A 23,806-nucleotide genomic window follows, 5' to 3' on the forward strand; every position below is an offset into this window, starting at 1 on the left:
TTTGGTAGTGCAATGCAGGGGTGAGTTTTGAAACAGAAATGAGCTTGAAATTGAAAGATGGGATGTAAAGGACATTGTGTAATAATAGTTTGTTTGAGAAAACAATAGTTCCCATGATTCTACTTGTAGTCTAAGCCCCATTGGGCAATTTAATTATCACAGGAGCTATTTCTTTATATGTGAAAAAATCATTAAGGCAATAGGATACATGGTCTGTTGCACTAGTATCGATTACCCAGGATAAGAACTTGTTTGAAGAAATATTCAATGCATTGATGCTTGTTTTAAAATGCATGATTGTTACCGACTTCCCTAGATGAAGGATTGGTGTATGCACCAAATTACCTTGATGAGGTAACTCTGGTGAAACCTTTGATGCTGTCACGTTGATGCTATGAGGCTGCTCTCCATGAATCTTGTTGAGAAGAGTGAGTAATGCCTGCTTCTACTCAAGGGTGAACTCCAGTGTGTCACATCCAACTCTCTCTAAATGGGAGGAATGCGATGAATTGTCGTGCTCACTGAGTTTTCTAGATTCACCCTCAGTGTTCATTGCTACTGCAAAGCTTCCATTTTCATCTGTAATATTTTTACCTCTTAAATGTGGTGGCAATCCGTGTTTTTTATATAACATACGTCAACACTGTGGCCGAGCTTTCCGCAATAGGAGCATTGTGGTCTGCCTTTCCCTTCCTGACTTCTACCACCTTGGGATCGTCCACCTCTGCCCCTCCCTCTCCCTCTGCCTTGAAATGATCCTGCAGTGTTCGAGGGAATGGCAGCATAGGCAATTATGATGTCCGAACCGGCATCTAGATTCTGAAATTGTCGTTCCTACTGTGTCAACATAGACAACACAGTGGTCACATCAGGGAAAGGATCCAACAACAAGATTTGAGATCTAATGGTGGAGTATTGCTCATTTAGCCCTCTCAAGAATCGTGTTACATGATCCTCTACTCGATATTGTCGCATCACACTTAAGCCACAATTACACTTGTTTCAACATTCACAATTGGGTATAGCTCTAAAACTGTCAAGATCCTCCCAAATGGATTTCAACTTTGTGAAATACGCCATCACATCTAGGTCCCCTTGTTTGATGGCAAACAACTCTTCTTGCAACTCTGCCACCCTAAATTTGTCTCCTTGATAGTATCTGTGCTTCAATTCACTCCACAGATTGCTGGCCACATTGTTCCAAACAACACTTCTAGCTATGTCTGGACTAAGGGAAAAGTTTATCCAAGCTATGACGTAAGTGTTGCACCTATCCCATGCCTCAAAGGTTTCATCATCCTTATTAGGCTTAGGCAAACTACCATCAATAAATTTCATCTTGTTCTTTCCTTTCAGTCTCCATAGCACAGATCTACTCCAATCACCAAAGTTTTTATCATCGAGAATAATAATAGTAAGAGGAATACCAGTGCTCTCAGAGGGATGAAGATAATAGATGCTCTCTGGATCCTTATTCGATTTGGTATTCTTCTTGCTAATGCTCACTTGAAATGTTGTGAGCTGATTTAGAAAATTCATGAATGCTTATGCATTTACACCTTCCATCGCACCTTCTAGCAATGTCAATTGACAGAAGCCTCAGTGATTAACCTTCCTCCTACAATCTCGTTGATCGGAGTCACCTTCTCACAGTTACAAAAAGTGTGAGGCGGCGCACTCTCATCAAGCTCTATCGTATAAGTTTGTAGGAAGAGAAGAAAGACAGAAGGAAAGAATGAATTTGACTTGGGAAATTAGATGGAGAAAGAAAGAAATCTAACGGATTAAGCGCAAACTGAAATTAGATGAATCACACGCTGAATTGAAAAGAAACTCAAAAAAATTTCAGTTTAGAACGATTGCAGAATCTGGATCGAGAAGAAAGGAATTTGGATCACAATTCGCATAACTGAGCTCTTGCAAAATTGGCAAGATTTCAGATCAAGCTACACCTTCCTCAATCTGAATCTCAGTGCTTGCCACACTCCATGCTCACCGCACCATGTTAAAGGTGTTGCAAGTGTGAGTAGCCACACTTCCTGTGAGAGAAAACAGAGAGAAAGACACAATTGCAAAATACTTGATAGCATGAAATGGTGAATCACACTTTACAGTTGAGTTGCAAATACATATATATACAGCACCTACACTACACCTTAGTTGCACTAGATCAGCACCCTTCTAACAAACTAATAACCAATTTGTTGAGGTGTCATCTAATATGATTATCAACACGACTAACCAATCCTGTACATATCAACTCCTAACTTACATTACTCTAGCTATTTATTATCAAACTTAGAGGTCAAGTGACAGTTATGTTAGAAAAAACATAATTGTTATTAATTTTTAACATATATTTTTAAATATTGATTATAAAAGACTAATATTAATACACGGGGATATAGTTATCATTAACTGTTTGTATTTTTTATTATAGAATTTGAAATAGACAAAGATGGGTAAATGTGACATCACACGTGTTGAGGATCATATTATAGAATATCTTAAACATTCTATATATGTAAGTGATTTTTTGTTTATTTTAGTGGTTAATAGTTAACAAATAATTTACTAATTATCAATTATTGGATTTTGTTGTATATTAATATTTAATAATTATATTTGTTACTAAACTAAGTATTAATTTATTTTATTAGTAATATTAGTTATTGATAGTTATAATTATTGACTGTTAATTGTTATTTATGTTTTCAGGATTTAAGAAGTTTGCACATGAGACATTTATACCAGATAGACTCATATGATTTCAGGGTGGAGGAACAATTAAGAGAGACTGAATTTTATCATATATCTTAGATTTGGAGGATTATGTCTCAAAGTCTGACCATAGACGTATTGGTTGAAATGTCACATAACGTTACTCTTTGAAATGACATTATTCAGTGACAAGTATAGAATTATTGTGCACTGGAAGTATTTGCCGTTGTTTCGTTATTTTTCTAATATTAATAAGTTTGGTTGGGGTTCTGTGTGCCTTGCACACATGTATCGATCACTGTGCCGAGCATCACGACATGATTGCAAGGACATGGATGGCCCTTTTGCATTGCTCTTTGTCTAGGCCTGGATATAGATGCCGTCAATAGGGCCTCTTCCAGTGGATACCAGCTTTCCACTCACTCGGAGGTAAAATTTAACTAAGATGTGAATTTAGTTATTTTCGTTGTAGTATGTACTTTCTAATACAAATTTGAATATGTCAGGTGTAATGATTATTAACCCACCACCAAGCAATATAGAAATTGGACAACCTCCGACGTCAGGAGAAGGTTGGACGATCTTTCTCCAGACGGGGTATGTGTTTTATCATTTGGACCTTTACTTATGTTAATTTTAATTGATGATTGCATATTTATACCTTTGAAATATTTTACAGTTTGTGTGGGATACATACAGTCCCCACCAGATTGTGCCTCATCTTATTCCACTTGAGATCAATGAAGGCGTTGAGCTATGGAGTGCAATTGTGCCTCTAATATGCTTTGAGGCTGTGGAGTGGCATCCCACTGATAGAGTTAAAAGACAGTTTAGCTTTTGTCAACACCCTCCTGGAGAAGCTATAAAGCTTGGAACGTCTCATAACATAGTGCTAACCGGTCCAAAAAATAAGAACTGGGGAGCAGTCCACGAGAAATGGATATCACGATAGACAAACAGCTCTGCGTGTGTTTTGACAGGTCAACACGTCGATAACTATCAACCGTCCGACCAGTACATGAACTGATATATTGGTACATTTGGTGATCACCTGCGGCTCTTTGAGTGTGCACCACAGCAACCAGTACACCAAGAGCAACCACCACAGCTACAGTCGAGCCAATCACCATGAACACAATAACCACTACCACAGTAAGTACAACCACCACAGCATATACAACCATCATATCCACTACAGTATGCATACTCACCATACACATACCCATCATCACAGCAACAGCCATACCAACCGCTATATTATACCTACCACAATATTTATACCAACCGTACTCAGGGGAATGTGCATAACACCCGCTAGTGCATTTGCAACACGAGTAACATCTCCTTCAACCATTATATCATCTTCCTCCACATCTTCAGTTGGACCAAAATTTTCATAATTACCTTAAAATTCTTTGTGACTTTTATTATTGTAACCCGTCCAGTTTATGTTAGGTTCCGGAAAATCAACATCATCGATTTTCTCGAACTCAACATACAACTCGATAAGTGAGGCCTGTGTTCTACTTTGGTGGTAGGTCAAAAACATTCTTTGCATACTAGCTTCATCAGCCACATGCATTATTTAAAATTGAACAAAACCACCAAATACTAGCATAGGTTACCTGTACAAAATATTTGTGACTCTCTTTAGCACTTGATGATCTACACTTTGAGAAAGTATAGTCTTAAGTCCTTCATATGTTATTGAAAGAGGAACAACAATAACATGTGGATTCTCACATAAAAAACTCACTCCCTCATGTGTACGAGACAAAATTTGGCCATTGTAGTATATTTTTAAACTAATATAACCTTCTATTTCATACCACTCATCACATTCACTCAAAAAATTTTTCACACTCTCTCAAATTGTAGAACACTTAGAACAAAGCTCTCATAGTAAAACAAAGCTTTTAAACTCCATTTTTACATTTCCCCACAACTTAGCACTCCTTTTATAGTTAAATTTATATTTTTTCTATTCTTACCAGCACAAAACGTCATTTTTTTTTACTTTTTTCTATAACGTCAGCTACATTTTGACCAGATAATATTTTAAAAATCTGTCTTTTAGCAAAACGTCACCGATATTTTTCTTTTCGTGAATTATAAAATAAATAAATAAACAAAACGGCGCTGCCATTTTATACATGAAAAAATTTTTAAAAATTCTTTTATATGAAAATGTTGCTGCCATTTTCCATTCATGTGATTAAAAATTTATTATTCTCACATAAGATGTCATTAACGTTTCGTTCCTCTCAAAAAATCAAAATCTCTCCCATAGCACGGGAAAACTCAACTAAAGAAAAATATGAGTTCATATCACACCATTAAAGCTAATATGGAAAAACTTGAACCCTATTTTTATGAATCACTGGATCAGATTTTGTTAAATATAAATCAAATAATATAATAAAGAAATGTATTGATAGACTACTTTAATAAATATTAAATATATTTTTACATAAATAAATAAGTATATTTTTATATAATATTTTAAAATGATAAGTGTAACCTTTTTTTTCCCTTTTAAACAACTAAATATAAAGCATATCAATAATAGAAAATCTTTCTTTATTTATTAAAATCAACTATCACTACAAGAAAAATGCTAAATACTGTTAGATTTATTGTTGAATTTATGGTCACAAGTTAGCAGCGGGTTTACCGACAGATTTATTGGTGGATTCATTTTTTCGACGGTAAATTTGCTAGTAATAATTTGAGAAAAATAAGAAAAACTGGCACGATCATTACCGTCGGATTTAGGGTCAGATTTTTCCGACGGTAAACCTAATTAGTGCAATGCGGTATTTTGGTCACTCGTTGTTTCATTACCGGCAGATTTGCGGTAAATTTAATGGTAATCTTGCCCTAAATTCGAACTGGGAACTCTCTCCCCCCTCATTTAGAATTACACTCTCTCCCCCTCTTCACTCTCTCGTCTCTCACTATCACACACTCTCTCTCTCTAACCCTCTCCTCTCTCCGTTAACATCATCTCTAGCATTCCCCTCTCGTCATCCGTCTCTCCCTCTGCGCCTCTTTCTCTCTTCGCCGAACTGCCACTTCTGTCACCGCTTCTCCAACACTCTGGAGACTACTGCATATTAAAATGTTTTTTTAACAGAATATAAAAATAAAATATAATTTTATGTTACTTAACAAATGATTAGATTGTTTCATAAAAATTAAACCATGTTTATTGCCTATTTTTAAAAAAATATTATGATGTAATATAATCTTTTATCCAAATATTAGTAAAAATCTATTTTTATTTTAAATTTTGCATATATAATGGGTTTTTATCTTTCACTTTTCTTTTGAGCGGTTTAATTTATACTTAAAAAAAAGAAATAAAAAATAAGTAGTATTAATTTTTTTAATTTATTTTAAATATGGTAACCATTTGCTTCTACAATATAGAAAAATTAGGATTTTTTTAAATAAATAAAAAAACTTTTATTTGCAAAAATATGTAATTTGTAACGGTAGTTTACCGATTTACACTCTATTTCTTATCTCGTTTACAATGTAAACGAAATAACATTGTGTATATCTCGTTTACACTGTAAATGAAATAAGACACAATATGCAAAATGTGTATATTTATTTTATTTACATTATAAACGGGATACGGTACGACAAATGTTTAGCAGCTATAAAAGGATGTGCAACCATTTGTATTCTCCATAAATATTTCACTTCTTCTCTTCCATTTTTCTTCCAAAAATTAAACAAAAATATCTAGTAGTAGTGGATATATGGTTGTAAGTATGTATCCCAATTGTCATGTGAGAAACAGTGACACTGGAGTGGTATTTGAGTGTGATAATCTCATTCTGTTGTGCACTTCACGAGTAAGTTCTTTGTCCAAGCTAAAGAGCCTGATATTGAGGAGCATTAGTGCTAGGGGGAGAAAAGAGGTTGGAAGGGTTAGGTATAGGTTGCTAGCACCGATAAAAAAATGGAGTTTTTTGGTTTCTTCTGTTTTAGTTCCATGGCGACGAGCATGTGCGCCTCATGTTTAACATCATCCATGGGAGAATCATGGTAGAACAAGTGATGGACCCTTTTGCATAGGTTGGTGATGTTGGTGGTGGTGGATCTAGCCACTCGAATTTTGTGTAGGATGACCCACCTCTTGCACTACCACCCCTATACATTGCTCATCCAGTGGAAGACATGGACGTGAATGGTGAGGAGTCTGATGAGGAGTATGCTGCTGATAGTAATGATAGTGCTTCTTTTGGATCTCGTCGACCATGGAGGCCTCCTAACGACTGCCCGATGCCTCGAGATCCATCAAGCCAAGTGGGAAAGTATCCCAATCGTCCCAAGCTACCTGTGACTGTGACCCCGATGGTGGTGGAGGTGGTGAGTCATCGTAGCCGGCTGGCATATCACTATGCTCCTTCTGTCGGTGGTACTTAGCCTCCTCCTCATACTCCACATCCAAGTGCTAAATGCAAAGCCTGACCATCTCCCTCTGAGGCCCTGCAGCTTGGTATGCAAAATCGTGATCGTTCATTCTTTGGTAACGGCGCTGAAAACTTAATACGCACGTTCATAATCTTAATTCTTTGTCACAACTTCGCACAACTAACCAGCAAGTGCACTGGGTCGTCCAAGTAATAAACCTTACGTGAGTAAGGGTCGATCCCACGGAGATTGTCGGCTTGAAGCAAGCTATGGTCACCTTGTAAATCTCAGTCAGGCGGATTCAAATGGTTATGGTGAATTGATAATTAAAATATAATTAAAATATAAAATAGGATAGAAATACTTATGTAATTCATTGGTGAGAATTTCAGATAAGCGTATAGAGATGCTTTTGTTCCTCCTGAACCTCTGCTTTCCTGCTATCTTCATCCAATCACTCCTACTCCTTTCCATGGCAAGCTTTATGTAGGGCATCACCATTATCAATGGCTACTTCCCGTCCTCTCAGTGAAAATGGTCCAAGATGCGCTGTCACCGCACGGCTAATCATCTATCAGTTCTCGATCATACTGGAATAGGATTCAGTAATCCTTTTGCGTCTGTCACTACGCCCAGCACTCGCGAGTTTGAAGCTCGTCACAGCCATCCCTTCCCAGATCCTACTCGGAATACCACAGACAAGGTTTAGACTTTCCAGATCTCAAGAATGGCCGCCAATAATTCTAGCCTATACCACGAAGACTCTGATCTCACGATTAGGAGGCTAAGAGATATGCATTCAAGCTTGTTGCATGTAGAACGGAAATGTTTGTCAGGCACGCGTTCATAGGTGAGAATGGTGATGAGCGTCACATAATCATCACATTCATCATGTTCTTGTGTGCGAATGAATATCTTAGAGAAGAAATAGGCTTGAGTTGAATAGAAAAACAATAGTACTTTGCATTAATTCATGAGGAACAGCAGAGCTCCACACCTTAATCTATGGTGTGTAGAAACTCTACTGTTGAAAATACATAAGAACAAATAGGGTAGACATGGCCGAGTGGCCAGCCTCCCATGGAGGTCTAAGATAGCATAAAACTGATCAAAGATGTCTAATACAATAGAAAAAGGTCCTATATATATCAGACTAGTTACTAGGGTTTACAGAAATGAGTAAATGATGCAGAAATCCACTTCCGGGCCCACTTGGTGTGTGCTTTGGCTGAGAATTGAAGCTTTCACGTGTAGAGGTCTTCCTTGGAGTTGAACACCAGTTTGTAACTTGTTTCTGGCGTTTAACTCTGCTTTGCAACCTGTTTCTGGCATTTAACTCCAGAATAGGGTAACGAGCTGGGGTTGAACGGCAGTTTGCATCATCTAAACTCGGGCAAAGTATGGACTATTATATATTTCTAGAAAGCCCTGGATGTCTACTTTCCAACGCAATTGAGAGCGTACCATTTGGACTCTTGTAGCTCCAGAAAATCCACTTTGAGTGCAGGGAGGTCAGAATCCAAGAGCATCTGCAGTCCTTCTTCAGCCTCTGAATCAGATTTTTGCTCAAGTCCCTTAATTTCAGCCAGAAAATACCTGAAATCATAGAAAAATACACAAACTCATAGTAAAGTCTAGAAATATGATTTTTTACTAAAAACTAATAAAAATATACTAAAAACTAACTAAATCATACTAAAAAATATGTAAAAATAATGCCAAAAAGCGTATAAATTATCCGCTCATCACAACACCAAACTTAAATTGTTGCTTGTTCCGAAGCAACTAAAAATCAAATAGGATAAAAAGAAGAGAATATACTATAAACTCCAAAATATCAATGAAACTTAGCTCCAATCAGATGAGCAGGACTAGTAGTTTTTTGCCTCTTGAATAGTTTTGGCATCTCACTTTATCCATTGAAGTTCAGAATGATTGGCATCTATAGGAACTCAGAATTCAGATAGTGTTATTGATTCTCCTAGTTCAGTATGTTGATTCTTGAACACAGCTACTTTATGAGTCTTGGCCGTGGCCCTAAGCACTTTATTTTCCAGTATTACCACCGGATACATAAATGCCACAGACACATAATTGGGTGAACCTTTTCAGATTGTGACTCAGCTTTGCTAGAGTCCCGAGTTAGAGGTGTCCAGGGTTCTTAAGCACACTCTTTTTTTTGCTTTAGACCTCGACTTTAACCGCTCAGTCTCAAGTTTTCACTTAACACCTTCACGACACAAGCACATGGTTAGGGACCGCTTGGTTTAGCCGCTTAGGCCAGGACTTTATTCCTTTAGGCCCTCCTATCCACTGCTGCTCAAAGCTTTGGATCCTTTTTACCCTTGCCTTTTGCTTTAAAGGGTTACTGGCTTTTTTCTCTTGCCTTTTGGTTTAAAGAGCTTTTGGCTTTTTCTGCTTGCTTTTTCTTTTTCTTTCTCTTTTTTTTTCGCATGCTTTTGTATTCACTGTTTTTTCTTCCTTCAAGAATCAATTTTATGATTTTTCAGATTATCAATAACATTTCTCATTTTCATCATTCTTTCAAGAGCCAACATATTTAACATTCATAAAAAGAGCTCAGCCAACATATTATCAACAACATATTCAACATATTTATCCGACCCGGGATGTTTAGCGACAAAGCGACCAACCTCTTCAGGTCAGACTATTCGACCTCTTCTCAAAGAGCTCAGCCAAATCGACAGGAAAGCCCAAAGAAGGGCCCAACTCAAGGAACACGACCTAAACCTAAAGGCAGTCCAAGCCTATAGAGATAAGGGCGGTTCCCTTGAAGATAAGCTGACCTCAACTCAAAGATAAAGATAAGATAAGATAACTAAGTTATCTTATCTAAAAAGGTCACTCTACACCATTATAAATACACTGGAGCACCCAGGTATAACTCATACTCTGATTCTACAATAAACCTGCTTAATACCCGTGCTAACTTAAGCATCGGAGTCTCTTGCAAGTACCCCCTACCCTCCGGTGACCAAGGATCAGAAGTGCAGCCAGTCTAACAAGTCGGACACAACAGTTCTGGCCGCCATCGGCCAGCCGGACACGTCATCTCTGACCAGTACAGAAGATCTCATCCGAGATCGACCTACAGTTTCAAGTAACCCTCGGAACATTGGCGCCGTTGCCGGGGAACCTGGAAGTCACCCCATCCCCATGGCGGACGACCATGACAACGACCACGATTCAGATCTAGAGGACAGAACGCCGCACAAAAATGCGGACGCTACACCAAAAGATACTCCAGAATCTAACGGAGACAAAAACTCATCGAATCCAAGAGTAATAGAAGCACTTCAAAATCGTTTAAAGTAACTTGAAAAAGAAAGCCAGCATCAACGAGAAGTTGGCAAGGATCTACAAAGAGAGGTAAGGCGACATTGAGAGTTAGAAGATAAAATCCTACAACTCGAAGCCGATCTCAAAGCAAAGGCTACCCGGACCACCCCTGAGGACAATTCACGCAAAGATCAAGATCCATTCACTAGGGACATCATGAAAACTAAAATTTCTAAGGACTTCAAACTCCCGGATATGACTCTGTATGATGGCACTACAGATCCCAACCATCACCTCAGCAACTTCAGAAGCAGAATGTACCTCACCGACGCCTCGGACGCTGTTCGCTGTAAAGCTTTTCCAACGACTCTCACGAAGACAGCAATTAGATGGTTCGACAATTTACCTCCTAAGTCCATCTCAAGCTTTGACGACCTAGCCAAAAAATTCCTGGCCAGATTCTCCATCCAAAAAGACAAGGCCAAGCACGCCCCCAGTCTATTAGGAATCAGGCAAGGAGATCGGGAAAGTCTTCGCAACTACATGGAGAGATTCAACAAAACATGCCTAGACATACAAAGCTTGCCAACAGAGGCCGCCATCATGCGCCTCATCAATGGCCTACGAGAGAGACCTTTTAGCCAATCTATATCGAAGAAATATCCCACATCTCTGGATGAGGTGCAGGAGCGAGCGGAAAAATATATCAACATGGAAGAAAACTCTCGGTTGGGAGAAACCTCAAAATCCAGATTCTCCTACCGAGACAAAGATAAAGAATCCAAAAAGAAGGAAGATCGACAAGGGGAGAAAATTAAAAAATATCACAATTACACTCCTCTTAGGGTATCCCTGGTAGATGTCTAGAAAGAAGTCTGCCATACGGAAAAGATACCCCCAGCTCGACCACTCAAAGGCAAAAGAGGGGGAGGAAATCAAAACGAATACTGTGAATATCACCGAGTCCGAGGGCATTCTACCAACGAATGCTTCAACTTAAAGAACATCATAGAAAAATTAGCGAGAGAAGGAAAACTAGATCGATTTCTGGCCACCCGAGATGATGAGCAAAGAAAGAAAAGAAGGGATGAAGATGTCGGACGAATCGAGTGATCACCTCGTACGCCAGAAAGACATGTCCATATGATACACGGAGGATTTGCAGGAGGAGGAATCTCCAAATCATCCCGCAAAAGATATCTCAAAGAAGTATATCATGTCGAAGGAAAGGAGGAAGCACCCGACATCCCTGCAATCACATTCACCAAAGAAGACGCATCCGGTATCATCTCAGGACACGACGACCCCATGGTCATCACCATCATACTGGCAAACGCCAATCTCCACCGCACATTAATAGACCAAGGGAGCTCCGCCGACATCTTATTCAAAACTGCCTTCGACAAGCTCGGCTTAGAAGAAAAGGAGTTTAGAGCATACCCGAACAGCCTGTTCGGACTGGGAGATACCCCAGTACAACCACTGGGATACGTGTCACTACATACAACCTTCAGAAAAGGGAACCAATCCAGAACACTCAAGATAGACTACATCGTGGTCGACGTGAGTTCAGCCTACAATGCCCTAATAGGTCGGACAACACTAAATCAACTCGGCGCAATAGTCTCAACTCCACTTCTATGCATGAAATTCCCAACGACAGAAGAGATAGCTACGATAAAAGTAGATCAAAAGATGGCACGCCGCTGTTATAACGAAAGTCTAAACCTCAGAGACAGAGGAGAAGAGTTCCATACAATTGAGCTTGGTGGAGTTCAGAGACGAGAAGAACTCCGTCCACAGCCCAAAGGAGAAATAGAGAAAGTTCAGATCGGAGACACCTCGGACAAAACAACTAATATTGGCACGATCCTGAAGGGAGACGCAAAAGAATTACTAGTACAGTTCTTACGAGATAATGTCGATCTCTTTGCATGGAAAGCTGCAGACATGCCAGGCATAGACCCCAAGCTAATGTGTCACAAGTTGGCGGTCTACTCAGGATCTCGGCCGGTACAGCAGAGGTGAAGAAAACTTGGGCCAGAACGATCCCAAGCTGTGGAAGAATAGGTACAAGCACTACTGGAGGCAGGATTCATAAGAGAAGTCAAGTACCCACTATGGCTAGCTAACGTCGTCTTGGTGAAAAAATCAAATGGGAAATGGCGAATGTGCACCGACGACACCGATCTCAACAAAGCCTGCCCAAAAGATCCTTACCCACTCCCAAGTATCGACGCTCTGGTAGATGCTTCATCCGGATATAGATACCTCTCGTTTATGGATGCATATTCCGGATACAACCAAATCCCCATGTATCCACCAGATTAAGAAAAGACATCGTTTTTGACACCAAAAGCAAATTACTGCTACATTGTGATGCCTTTCGGTCTCAAGAATACGGGAGCTACTTATCGGAAAAATCATGGAAGTCTATGTAGACGACATGTTAATAAAGACACAAAGCGAAGAGACATTATTGTCCGACCTGGCTCAAGTGTTCGACACTATAAGGAAGCATGACATGCGACTCAATCCCGCAAAATGAACCTTTGCAGTAGAAGCGGGCAAATTCTTAGGTTTCATGCTCACACAAAGAGGAATTGAAGCAAATCCGGACAAATGCCAGGCCATACTCAACATGAAGAGCCCAACTTGTGTCAAAGAGGTACAACAACTCAACGGGAGATTGGCAGCCTTATCCAGATTCCTAGCGGGATCAACGATAAGATCTCTCCCCTTCTATGCCACTTTAAGGAAAGGAAAGAAGTTTGAATGGACAATGGAATGCGAGCAAGCCTTCCAGGATTTCAAAAATTTTCTGGGACGACCACCTATCCTAACTCGACCACGAGAGGAAGAACCACTTGTATTGTACCTTGCGGTAGGAAGTCGGGCAGTAGCCTCAGCACTGGTTCGAGAGGACGACAAAGGGCAACAACCTGTATACTTCATTAGTAAAGCGCTGCAGGGATCCGAGCTGAACTACCAAAAAATAGAAAAGTTCGCATATACTCTCATACTGACATCTTGACGACTTCGCCCGTACTTCCAAGCTCACACCATTAAGATTCAGACCGACCAGCCCATAAAAGGGATATTACAGAAAACAGATCTAGCAGGCAGAATTTTACAATGGGCAGTCGAGTTATCCGAGTTTGACCTCCAATATGAAGCTCGGACAGCCATCAAATCACAATACTTGGCCGACTTCATTGCAGAATTCACAGATACCCTGGAAACCCCCACAGAATGGAATCTCTACGTGGACGGGTCCTCGAATAAGACTGGAAGCGGTGCAGGTGTGATAATAGAAAGCAACCAAAGAACCCAAGTTGAGCTTTCTCTCAAATTTGGGTTCCCGGCCTCAAATAACCAGGCGGAATATGAAGCATTACTAGCTGGTTTAAAGCTGGCTAAGGAGGTTGGAGCTCAAAAACTCAACATCTTCAGTGATTCACAAGTAGTCACCTCACAAATAACAGGGAACTACCAAGCCAAAGACCCCGCCATGAAAAAGTATTTGGATAAAACCAAGGAACAGCTCGGACAACTCGGGGAATATAAGATCTGTCACATACCCCGCGAACAAAATGTCCGAGCTGATGCACTCTCAAAACTAGCCAGCACCAAACCAGGGGGCAACAATAGAAGCCTCATCCAAGAAATGCTACAGAACCCGTCAATCTCGGAAGAGGAAAAAGTCCTAGCCATAACAAGTCAGGATCAAGGATGGATGACCCCCATAATTAATTACCTCAAAACAGAAACACTCCCCACAAATGAGAAGGAGGCAAAGAGGTTAAAACGGGAGGCTCAGTACTACACTATCATAAACAACACCCTATATAAAAGAGGGATTTCAATACCACTATTAAAATGTGTGCCGACCTCCAACACAAGGGAAGTTTTAGAGGAAGTACACAGTGGCATTTGTGGTAATCATCTCGGAGCACAAGCTCTCACCAAAAAAGTACTCCGAGCGGGATTTTATTGGCCAACTCTACAAAAGGAAGCTACAGAGTTTGTAAGGACATGCCCACCATGCCAGAAACATGCCAACTTTTACATCGCCCCGCCAGAAGAGCTCATCAGAGTAACCTCGCCTTGGCCATTTGCAAAATGGGGACTCGATCTTCTTGGACCCTTTCCCCAGGGATCGAGACAAGTTAAATTCCTCATAGTCAGGGTAGACTATTTCACAAAGTGAATCGAGGCAGAGCCCCTAGCCAACGCCACTGCTCAAAGGAGCCGGAAATTCCTATATAGGAATATTGTCACAAGGTTTGGGGTTCCATACTCCATCACTACAGACAATGGCACCCAATTCACAGACGCAGGCTTCAGAAAGTTAGTAGCCGACTTAAACATAAAACACTAGTTCACCTCCGTCGAACATCCCCAAGCCAATGGACAAGCCGAAGCGGCCAACAAAGTCATATTGGCTGGGCTGAAATGGAGACTGCAAGATGCAAAGGGAGCTTAGGCCGAAGAACTTCCACAAGTCCTATGGGCATATCGAACAACGCCACATTCCACCACAAACGAATCACCATTTCGATTAGCATACGGAGTGGAGGCAATGATCCCAGTAGAGACCGAGGAAAGGTCACCTAGAGTGGTTCATTACAATGAGGAAGCCAACTCCCAACTTCAAAGGGAAGAGCTCGACCTGCTTCCTGAAATCCAAGAAAGAGCTCGGCTTAGGGAAGAAGCACTAAAACGTCAAATGGCTTCCAGATATAATCAAAAGGTAGTGCCGAGAGGTTTCGCTGAGAATGATCTCATCCTAATCCGAAATGATATTGGAACAACTCGACCCAGAGAAGAAAAGCTGGCAGCAAACTGGAAAGGACCCTACCGAGTCATAGAAGTACTTGGGAAGGGCTACTACAGACTGTCCGAACTCGAGGGACGAGAGCTTCCCAGATCATGGCACGCCTGCAACCTAAGAAGGTACTATAGCTAGAGAAGGTAAAATATCTCATCATAGGATGCACTCTTTTTCCTGAAAAGGTTTTTTAATGAGACACCAAGTTGAGATTCAGAAATTATCCGACTTAAAGGGATGAAAAACTCCCACATGTATATATTTGCACTTCCTTTTAAATAAAACATATTTTAGATATTCTACAAATTCTCAAGACGCATTAATATGAAGCATTCATCGTCCGATTATAAAGCAATAGATCGGCAGAAAAGTGAAAAACAGATTCACTGCACGATCAGGATAAAGACCAATAGAGATGAAAACGCGATTCATCTAAAGGTCGACCAAACAAAGATAGAAACCACCTTCTACAAATCGGCAAAGATGAACACAGAATAATGCAAGAAGTTATCGAAAGTGATCCAGAAAAAGAACCTGACGAGGTCTTATGGATTGCTAAATAATAACTTAAAGACTGGCTGACGTTAAAAAGTCGGACCAAGTCAACCCAAGTTATCAGCAAATCCCTGGAAAGAAGTCTGGCCAACCTTATAAAAGAGGAATTGTTATAACTTATAAGAGATCGACATGACGAAGTCGGTCTCCTACGAAAAACAAGTTATAAAAGTAATCCCTGAAAGAGACCTGACAAAGGTCCAAGAAAGAGGATTACAAAATAACTTAGAAGAGATCGACATAAAGAAGTCGGTCTCCTACAATGGACAAGTTATAAAAGTAATCCCTGAAAGAGACCTGACAAAGGTCCAAGAAAGAGGATTACAAAATAACTTAGAAGAGATCGACATAAAGAAGTCGGTCTCCTACAACGGACAAGTTATAAAAGTAATCCATGAAAGAGACCTGACAAAGGTCCAAGAAAGAAGATTACAAAATAATTTAGAAAAGGCCAACGCAAAGAAGTCGGCCTCCCAACAAACAAGTTGTAAAAGTAATCCCTGAAAGAGACCTTACAAGGGTCCAAAAAAGAGGATTACAAAAATAACTTAGAAAAGGACGACGCAAAGAAGTCAGTCTCCTACAACAAACAAGTTATAAAAGTAGTCCCTGAAAGAGACCTGACAAAGGTCCAAAAAAGAGGACTACAAAAATAACTGGAAAGAGGACCAACATAAAGAAATCGGTTATAGATGGCCAGAAATAAATACAAGTAAGAGCCAAAAAACCGAAATACAAGTTGGATCCACACATCCACAACCTCAAAGGATCCAAGCTACAAGCAATAAGTACAAAGCAATCCGTAGAGGCCGAGCAGCAAGCCTTCAGCATTCTCAAAACCCAGAAAGATGCCAAGACAAGTGCAAACAAGCATGATATGAAATACAATATTATAAACAAGCTTCAGGATCAGGCCCAAAGCTTGAAAGCTACTTGTTGTTTTTTCAAAATGAAAAGTTGCTAAACAAGCAACCAGAAGGAGTATCAACAGTCAGCAAAATATTCAAATTACAAAATAAAGAGTTTAAAAGCCCACAAGTCAAGCTATCTACACAAACATCCAAGAAAAATCAGCTAAGATCGGGAGCCTTCTCGGCAGCATCAGTACGAGGAAAAGGAGGGCGAGTCTGAATAGGCACAGCATCCACGGTACCATCATCCCGGTTCAAGATCTGACAGTCCGGATCAGAAACGGAATGACCGACCTCACCTGGAGGAACAATAGAAGTTGACACTTTGACAGAAGGCACAGGGGGAAGCTCGATATCGTCATCATCCTGGTCATCAAGGACAATCTTACCATCCCTCACAACATTATCCAGGCTAAAAAGAGTAAGGTCGGCCTCGGGAGCAATAATTCGAACCTGCTCCTTCAGGTTCTAGTAAGCAGCATTCACACTGCTAACAAGATGACCCTGAAGCTCAGAATAATCAGCTCGGGCGTTCTCCAACTCCCCCTTCAAACGCATTCCCTCCCGATAGGACGTAACGTAGCCGTCTTTATGCCTCAACGCCGTGTCCTCGGCCAACCGCACAGAAGCCGCCAGAGCAAGGGAACTCGCCTTCTCATTCTCCAAATCCTTTTCCAGTTTGGCCACCTTCACCTCAAGCTCCTCCTTCAAGCCCTTCATCCGATCGAACTCCTGTTTTGCCTCCTCTATGAAGGCTTTGGTGGCATGGAGAGGAAGATTTTGAGCCGTTCGGTACAAGGCAGCTCCCATATGTGCCATTTTTACACTACTCTTAGTTATAAAGTTCAAATGACGAAGGAGTGATACATCATCCATAGGGAGGACACCGTATGGACCGATCTGCTGATCTACGAACTCGACCGCGTCAAAATCAGGGGCATCAAGGTTGAAAGGCTCAATTGTTTTTTGTTTCTTGTTGGGAGGAGCACCAGAAGTAGCAGCGGAAGACTGTGGAGGCTCGGCTAGGTGAACCCGAGGAGTGGGAATTACCTTCCTTGGCCCAGGAGAACTCGGCACGGGCGGCTTCACCGGAACTTGAGAAGATCCCTCTCCTGCCACCTTGGCTGAGATATTTTGAGCAGCTGCAGCCTTCTTTGCTTTCATGTAGGCCTTCATGGAATCGTTATTTTTTGACATCTCTGAAAATACAGAATCGACCACAGTAATGGGTTACAATCACGAAAAGAAGAAGCAAAACTAAAAAGCAAGTATAGAAACAAGTCAGACAGTACCCAAAGCAGTTCGAACCAAAGATGGATCACTCAAAAATCTTTTCGTATCAAGATGGGGTGGTTCCCCCCATAAATCTTCAAGAACAATTACAAAAGTCCGCTCAACCTCGTCAAGCATCTCCCACGTATAGCGAGACACTTTCACATTCTTTTTCCATTCTAGAGGAAAGGCAGGCTCATCATTTTTAACAAAAAAAAAGGGGCGGGCCCCCTCAACAGCACGGACTCGGAAGAAATAATTCTTAAAATCTTTAAAAGACTCATCGTACATGGCAAAAACTTTATGCCCCTGGGCCGACCTGAAAGAAACCCAGCAAGCTTTCTTTTTGGAAGACCCTCCAGGCTTGGCAGAAATAAAAAGATAGAGGAAAAGAGTCTGAGAAGGTGTTATGCCTAACTCTTGGCAAAGCAGCTGAAAAATCTGGATAAAACCCCAGGAATTCGGATGAAGCTGGGATGGGGCAATGTTACACGACCATAACAAGTCGGTCTCGAAAGTAGTAAAAGAAAAATTAATGTCCAACTGACTGAAGAAATATTTATAGGCGTAGAAAAAGGGACGCTCCACCTCGACAGAAGTAGGAAAACAAACCCTCTCATCAGAATTGGGCGCCACAAGCTCATAATCTCTCTCTCGGGCACCACCACCACAAACCCTATGATGTTTCTTCAGCTCTACACAAAACTCAGCATCCACAACAGAGACACACATTAAGACAAGGGAGTCCAGCCAATCGGACATCCCCTCGAAAACTTTAGAAGACATCTCTACAATGTTATTGCGAGAAGACATGAGGCCAACTAATCCTACAATAAGAAAAGAAGATTGGATTACTAAAAAACATCTCGGACGAGGAGCAAAAACAACTCGACTAATATGATACAGAAGAACAAATAGAAAAGGAAAACCCCAAGACTCAAACCAAAGTCCTGGGGCATCCTTTGGAGGCAGTAACAAAGCAAGATTTCAGGAAAAATCTACAGCTCACGTCCCGACATTTCTCAAAACAAGAAAAGAAGATCTCAAATAACAAAACGTTTCGAAAAAGGAAAACACGAAGTCATCAAAAGCCACTATCTTCCTACAGTCTATCAGCAAAGAGCATCGCCAACATCAAACATGCCAAGCGGAAATCGTCAAAGATACAACCTTTTTGTGATTCAAACAAAATCATCATTCCAAAGCTTCAAAATCAAAAGCACAAACAGAAACGGTGATAACATGCAAAACATAAAAGCATCAAACAAAGAGGAAAGGCGAAAACGTTCATGCAAAAGACAAAGAAACTCCCAAAGCACACATTACAACAGCAATCAGGCATGGCAAAAGCAGAAAGATCCAAAATCAAACTTTCTCAAAATCAGACAGGAAAATGACGAAGAAAAGAGAAAGGAAGAAAAACCAACCTGAACGAAGAAAGAAGCTTCAAAGGAGATCGAAGATGGAAAGATGGAATCACCCAAAGAATCCTCAAATGATGCTGCAGCGCAAGAAAAGGCAAAATGCAGGCGAAAACAGAAAGTGAGAGAGTGAAGGAAGAAGTTACGAAGAAAAATAAAGAAGAGAAACCATTTTTTGATCGTGAATTTCAAAACTAAAAGCCAAGGGAACGGGCAATTAAAACCAATTAATGAAGGTATTTAAAGCCTCGCATATTCCCAAAGCTAAAACGCTAAATATAAAAGCGCGCGCTTTCAGAGGAAGCAAAAGAGGAAACGCTCCACATTCAAAAAAGAACTCTACAAAATCGACAAAATGCTCGAGTTCGACTTAACCTCCGAAAGAAAGACCGAGCTCGAGTAGGGACACTGTTCATACCTTGGGTCAAGCTGTCTGACCCGGGATGTTTAGCGACAAAGCGACCGACCTCTTCAGGTCAGACTACCGACCTCTTCTCAAAGAGCTCGGCCAAATCGACAGGAAAGGCCAAAGAAGGGCCCAACTCAAGGAACACGACCCAAATCCAAAGGCAGTCCAAGCCTATAGAGATAAGGGCGGTTCCCTTGAAGATAAACTGACCTCAACTCAAAGATAAAGATAAGATAAGATAACTAACTTATCTTATCTAAAAAGGTCACTCTACACCATTATAAATACACTGGAGCACCCAGGTATAACTCATACTCTGATTCTACAATAAACCTGCTTAATACCCATGCTAACTTAAGCATCGGAGTCTCTTGCAGGTACCCCCCACCCTCCGGTGACCAAGGATCAGAAGTGCAGCCAATCCAACAAGTCGGACACAACAGCTCCGGCCGCCATCGGCCAGCCAGACACGTCATCTCCGACTAGTAAAGAAGATCTCATCCGAGATCGACCTACAGTTTCAGGTAACCCTCAAAACAGTGGGGTTTATGGGGAAGAGTGGATGGATATGAGTGGTGAAGAGGTGATGGGGAAGAGTGATTGATATGATTGGGGAAGGGTATTTGAGGAAGAGAGTTATGAAAAGGTGTGAAGAGGAGAGAAGAAGAGGTGGGGTAGGTGGGGATTTTGTGGGGTCCACAGATCCAGAGGGGTCAAAGACTTAGCATCCTGCTCCAATTAGGTGTGCAAAATGCCCTTTGTATGCAATAGTGGCGTTTAACGCCAAACTGCTGCCAAATGTAGCCTGTTTCTGGCGTTTAACACCAGGTTGATGCTTGTTTCTGGCGTTAAACGCCAGATAGATGCTTGTTTTTGGCGTTTAAATGCCAGAGTGCTCTTCCTTCAGGGTGTGCTGTTTCTTCTGTTGTTTTGATTCTGTTTTTAATTTTCCAGTTGTTCTTGTGACTTCACATGATCATCAACTTAATAAAACATGAAATAACAATAAAAATAAAATAGATATAATTAAATAACATTGGATTGCCTCCCAACAAGTGCTTCTTTAATGTCAATAGCTTGACAGTGAGCTTTCATGGAGCCTCACAGATAATCAGAGCAAGGTTGGGACCTCCCAACACCAAACTTAGAGTTTGAATGTAGGGGTTCAACACCAAACTTAGAATCTGACTGTGGGGGCTTTAGTTGACTCTGCAGTGAGAGAAGCTTTTCATGCTCCCTCTCCATGGTTACAGAAAAAAAACCTTGAGTCTTAAATACAAGGTAGTCCTCATTCAGTTGAAGGACCAACTCTCTTCTATCCACATCAATCACAGCTTTTACTGTGGCTAGGAAGGGTCTTCCAAGGATGATGGATTCATCCTCATCCTTCCCCGTGTCTAGGATTATGAAATCAGAAGGGATATAAAGGCCTTCAACCTTTACTAACACGTCCTCTACTTGTCCATAAGCCTGTTTTCTTGAGTTATCTGTCATCTCTACTGAGATTCTGGCAGCTTGCACCTCAAAGATCCCAAGTTTCTCCATTACAGAGAGTGGCATTAAGTTTATTCCTAACCCCAGGTCAGACAGAGCCTTCTCAAAGGTCATGGTGCCTATGTTACAGGGAATTAGGAATTTACCAGGATCTTGTTTCTTTTGAGGTAATTTCTGCCTATCCAATGCATTCAGTTCATTGGTGAGCAAGGGAGGTTCATCTTCCCAAGTCTCATTACCAAATAATTTGACATTCAGCTTCATGATTGCATCAAGGTACTTAGCAACTTGCTCTTCAGTAATGTCTTCATCCTCTTCAGAGGAAGAATACTCATCAGAGCTCATGAAGGATAGAAGCAGGTTGAATGGAATCTCTATGGTCTCTAAATGAGCCTCAGATTCCTTTGGTTCCTCAAAGGGAAACTCCTTATTGGTCACTGAACTTCCCAGGAGGTCTTCCTCACTAGGATTCACGCCCTCCTCCTCCTCTCTGGGTTTGGCCAAACCAAGTAAGGTAATAGCCTTGCACTCTCTTTTTGGATTCTCTTCTGTATTGCTTGGGAGAGTACTAGGAGGAGTTTCAATGACCCTTTTACTCAGCTGGCCCACTTGTGCCTCCAAATTTCTGATGGAGGACCTTGTTTCATTCATGAAACTTAGAGTGGCCTTAGATAGATCAGAGACTATATTTGCTAAGCTAGAAGGATTCTGCTCAGAATTATGTCTGTTGCTGAGTGGATGATGGAAAAGGCTTGCTATTGCTAAACCTGTTTCTTCCACCATTATTAAAGCCTTGTTGAGGCTTTTGTTGATCCTTCCATGAGAAATTTGGATGATTTCTCCATGAGGGATTATAGGTGTTTCTATAGGGTTCACCCATGTAATTTACCTCTGCTATTGCAGTGTTCTCAGGATCATAAGCTTTTTCTTCAGAAGATGCCTCTATAGTACTGTTGGATGCAGCTTGTAATCGATTCAGACTCTGAAAAATCATATTGACTTGCTGAGTCAATATTTTGTTCTGAGCCAATATGGCATTCAGAGCATCAATTTCAAGAACTCCCTTCCTCTGGGGCGTCCCATTACTCACAGGATTCCTTTCAGAAGTGTACATGAACTGGTTATTTGCAACCATGTCAATGAGTTCCTGAGCTTCTGCAGGCATTTTCTTTATGTGGATGGATCCACCTGCAGAATGGTCCAATGACATCTTAGCTAATTCAGACAGACCATCATAGAATATATCCAAGATGGTCCATTCTGAAAGCATGTCAGAAGGACACTTTTTGGTCAGTTGCTTGTATCTCTCCCAAGCTTCATAGAAGAATTCACCTTCTTTTTGTTTGAAGGTTTGAACATCCACTCTAAGCTTGCTAAGCTTTTGAGGAGGAAAGAACTTGGCTAAGAAAGCCGTGACCAGCTTATCCCAAGAGTTCAGGCTATCTTTAGGTTGAGAGTCCAACCATATTCTAGCTCTGTCTCTTACAGCAAACGGGAAAAGCATAAGCCTGTAGACCTCGGGATCAACCCCATTGGTCTTAACAGTATCACAGATTTGTAAGAATTCAGTTAAGAACTGAAAAGGATCTTCTGATGGAAGTCCATGAAACTTGCAATTCTGTTGCATCAGAGAAACTAATTGAGGCTTTAGCTCAAAATTGTTTGCTCCAATGGCAGGGATTGAGATGCTTCTTCCATGTAAATTGGAATTTGGTGCAGTAAAGTCACCAAACATCTTCCTTGCATTGTTATTATTTTCGGCCATGTCTCCTTCTTTTTCGAAAATTTCTGTCAGATTTTCTCCAGAGAGTTGTGCTTTAGCTTCCTTTATCTTCCTCTTCAGAGTCCTTTCAGGTTCAGGATCCGCTTCAACAAGAATGTTCTTATCCTTGTTCCTGCTCGTATAAAAAAGAAGAGAACAGAAAATAATAGGGATCCTCTTTGCCACATTAGAGATGTTCTTTTATGTGAGTAGAAGAGAAGAAAAAGAATTCAAACACAGAAAGAGGGAGAGGGTTCGAATTTTTAAGAAGATGAGAAGTGTTAGTAGATAAATAAATAATTAGAAGGAGATGAGAGAGGGACGAGTTCGAAAATAAAATAAAATAAAATAAAAATATTTTTGTTTTTAATTTAAAATTAAAGTTAGAATTCGAAAATTTTAAAAAGAAAAATGAAATTAAATTAAATTAAAATTTAAAACAATTAGTTAATTAAAAAAGAATTTTGAAAAAGAGGTTAGTGATTTTCGAAAATTAGAGAGAGAGAATTAGTTAAGTGGTTTTGAAAAAGATAAGAATCAAACAAAATAAGGTTAATTGGAAAAAGATTTGAAAATCAATTTTGAAAAAATAAGAAGTTGGAAAAGATTTTGAAATTGATTTTGAAAAATATGTGATTAAAATTTATTTTGAAAAAGATTTGAAAAAGAAATTTAAAAAGATTTGATTTTGAAAATTAAAGT

General features: G+C 40.4%; 1 protein-coding gene, 1 non-coding gene and 1 pseudogene across 2 annotated transcripts; 2 read left to right on the plus strand and 1 right to left on the minus strand.

Moving 5' to 3' along the window:
* Nucleotides 1-1,002: 1,002 nt before the first annotated feature.
* LOC148570589 (uncharacterized) lies at nucleotides 1,003-1,539 on the minus strand. The gene has a single exon (XM_088507092.1). It carries the CDS (start codon nucleotides 1,537-1,539, stop codon nucleotides 1,003-1,005), a length of 537 nt encoding a protein of 178 aa, XP_088363218.1.
* A 9,126-nt stretch (nucleotides 1,540-10,665) lies between these two features.
* On the plus strand, nucleotides 10,666-12,519 carry LOC148570590 (uncharacterized; annotated as a pseudogene).
* A 10,087-nt stretch (nucleotides 12,520-22,606) lies between these two features.
* On the plus strand, nucleotides 22,607-22,714 carry LOC148570591 (small nucleolar RNA R71). The gene has a single exon (XR_015907801.1). It is a non-coding gene; the product is annotated as a small nucleolar RNA R71 (small nucleolar RNA).
* Nucleotides 22,715-23,806: the final 1,092 nt, after the last annotated feature.

The sequence above is a fragment of the Arachis ipaensis genome, chromosome B3 (assembly GCF_059453495.1).
Source record: "Arachis ipaensis isolate K30076 ecotype BB chromosome B3, ASM5945349v1, whole genome shotgun sequence".
Lineage (NCBI taxonomy): Eukaryota > Viridiplantae > Streptophyta > Magnoliopsida > Fabales > Fabaceae > Arachis > Arachis ipaensis.

Excerpts from the sequence above, each read along its gene's own strand:
- LOC148570589 (XM_088507092.1), bottom strand. The coding sequence starts at position 1,539 with ATGAATTTTCTAAATCAGCTCACAACATTTCAAGTGAGCATTAGCAAG.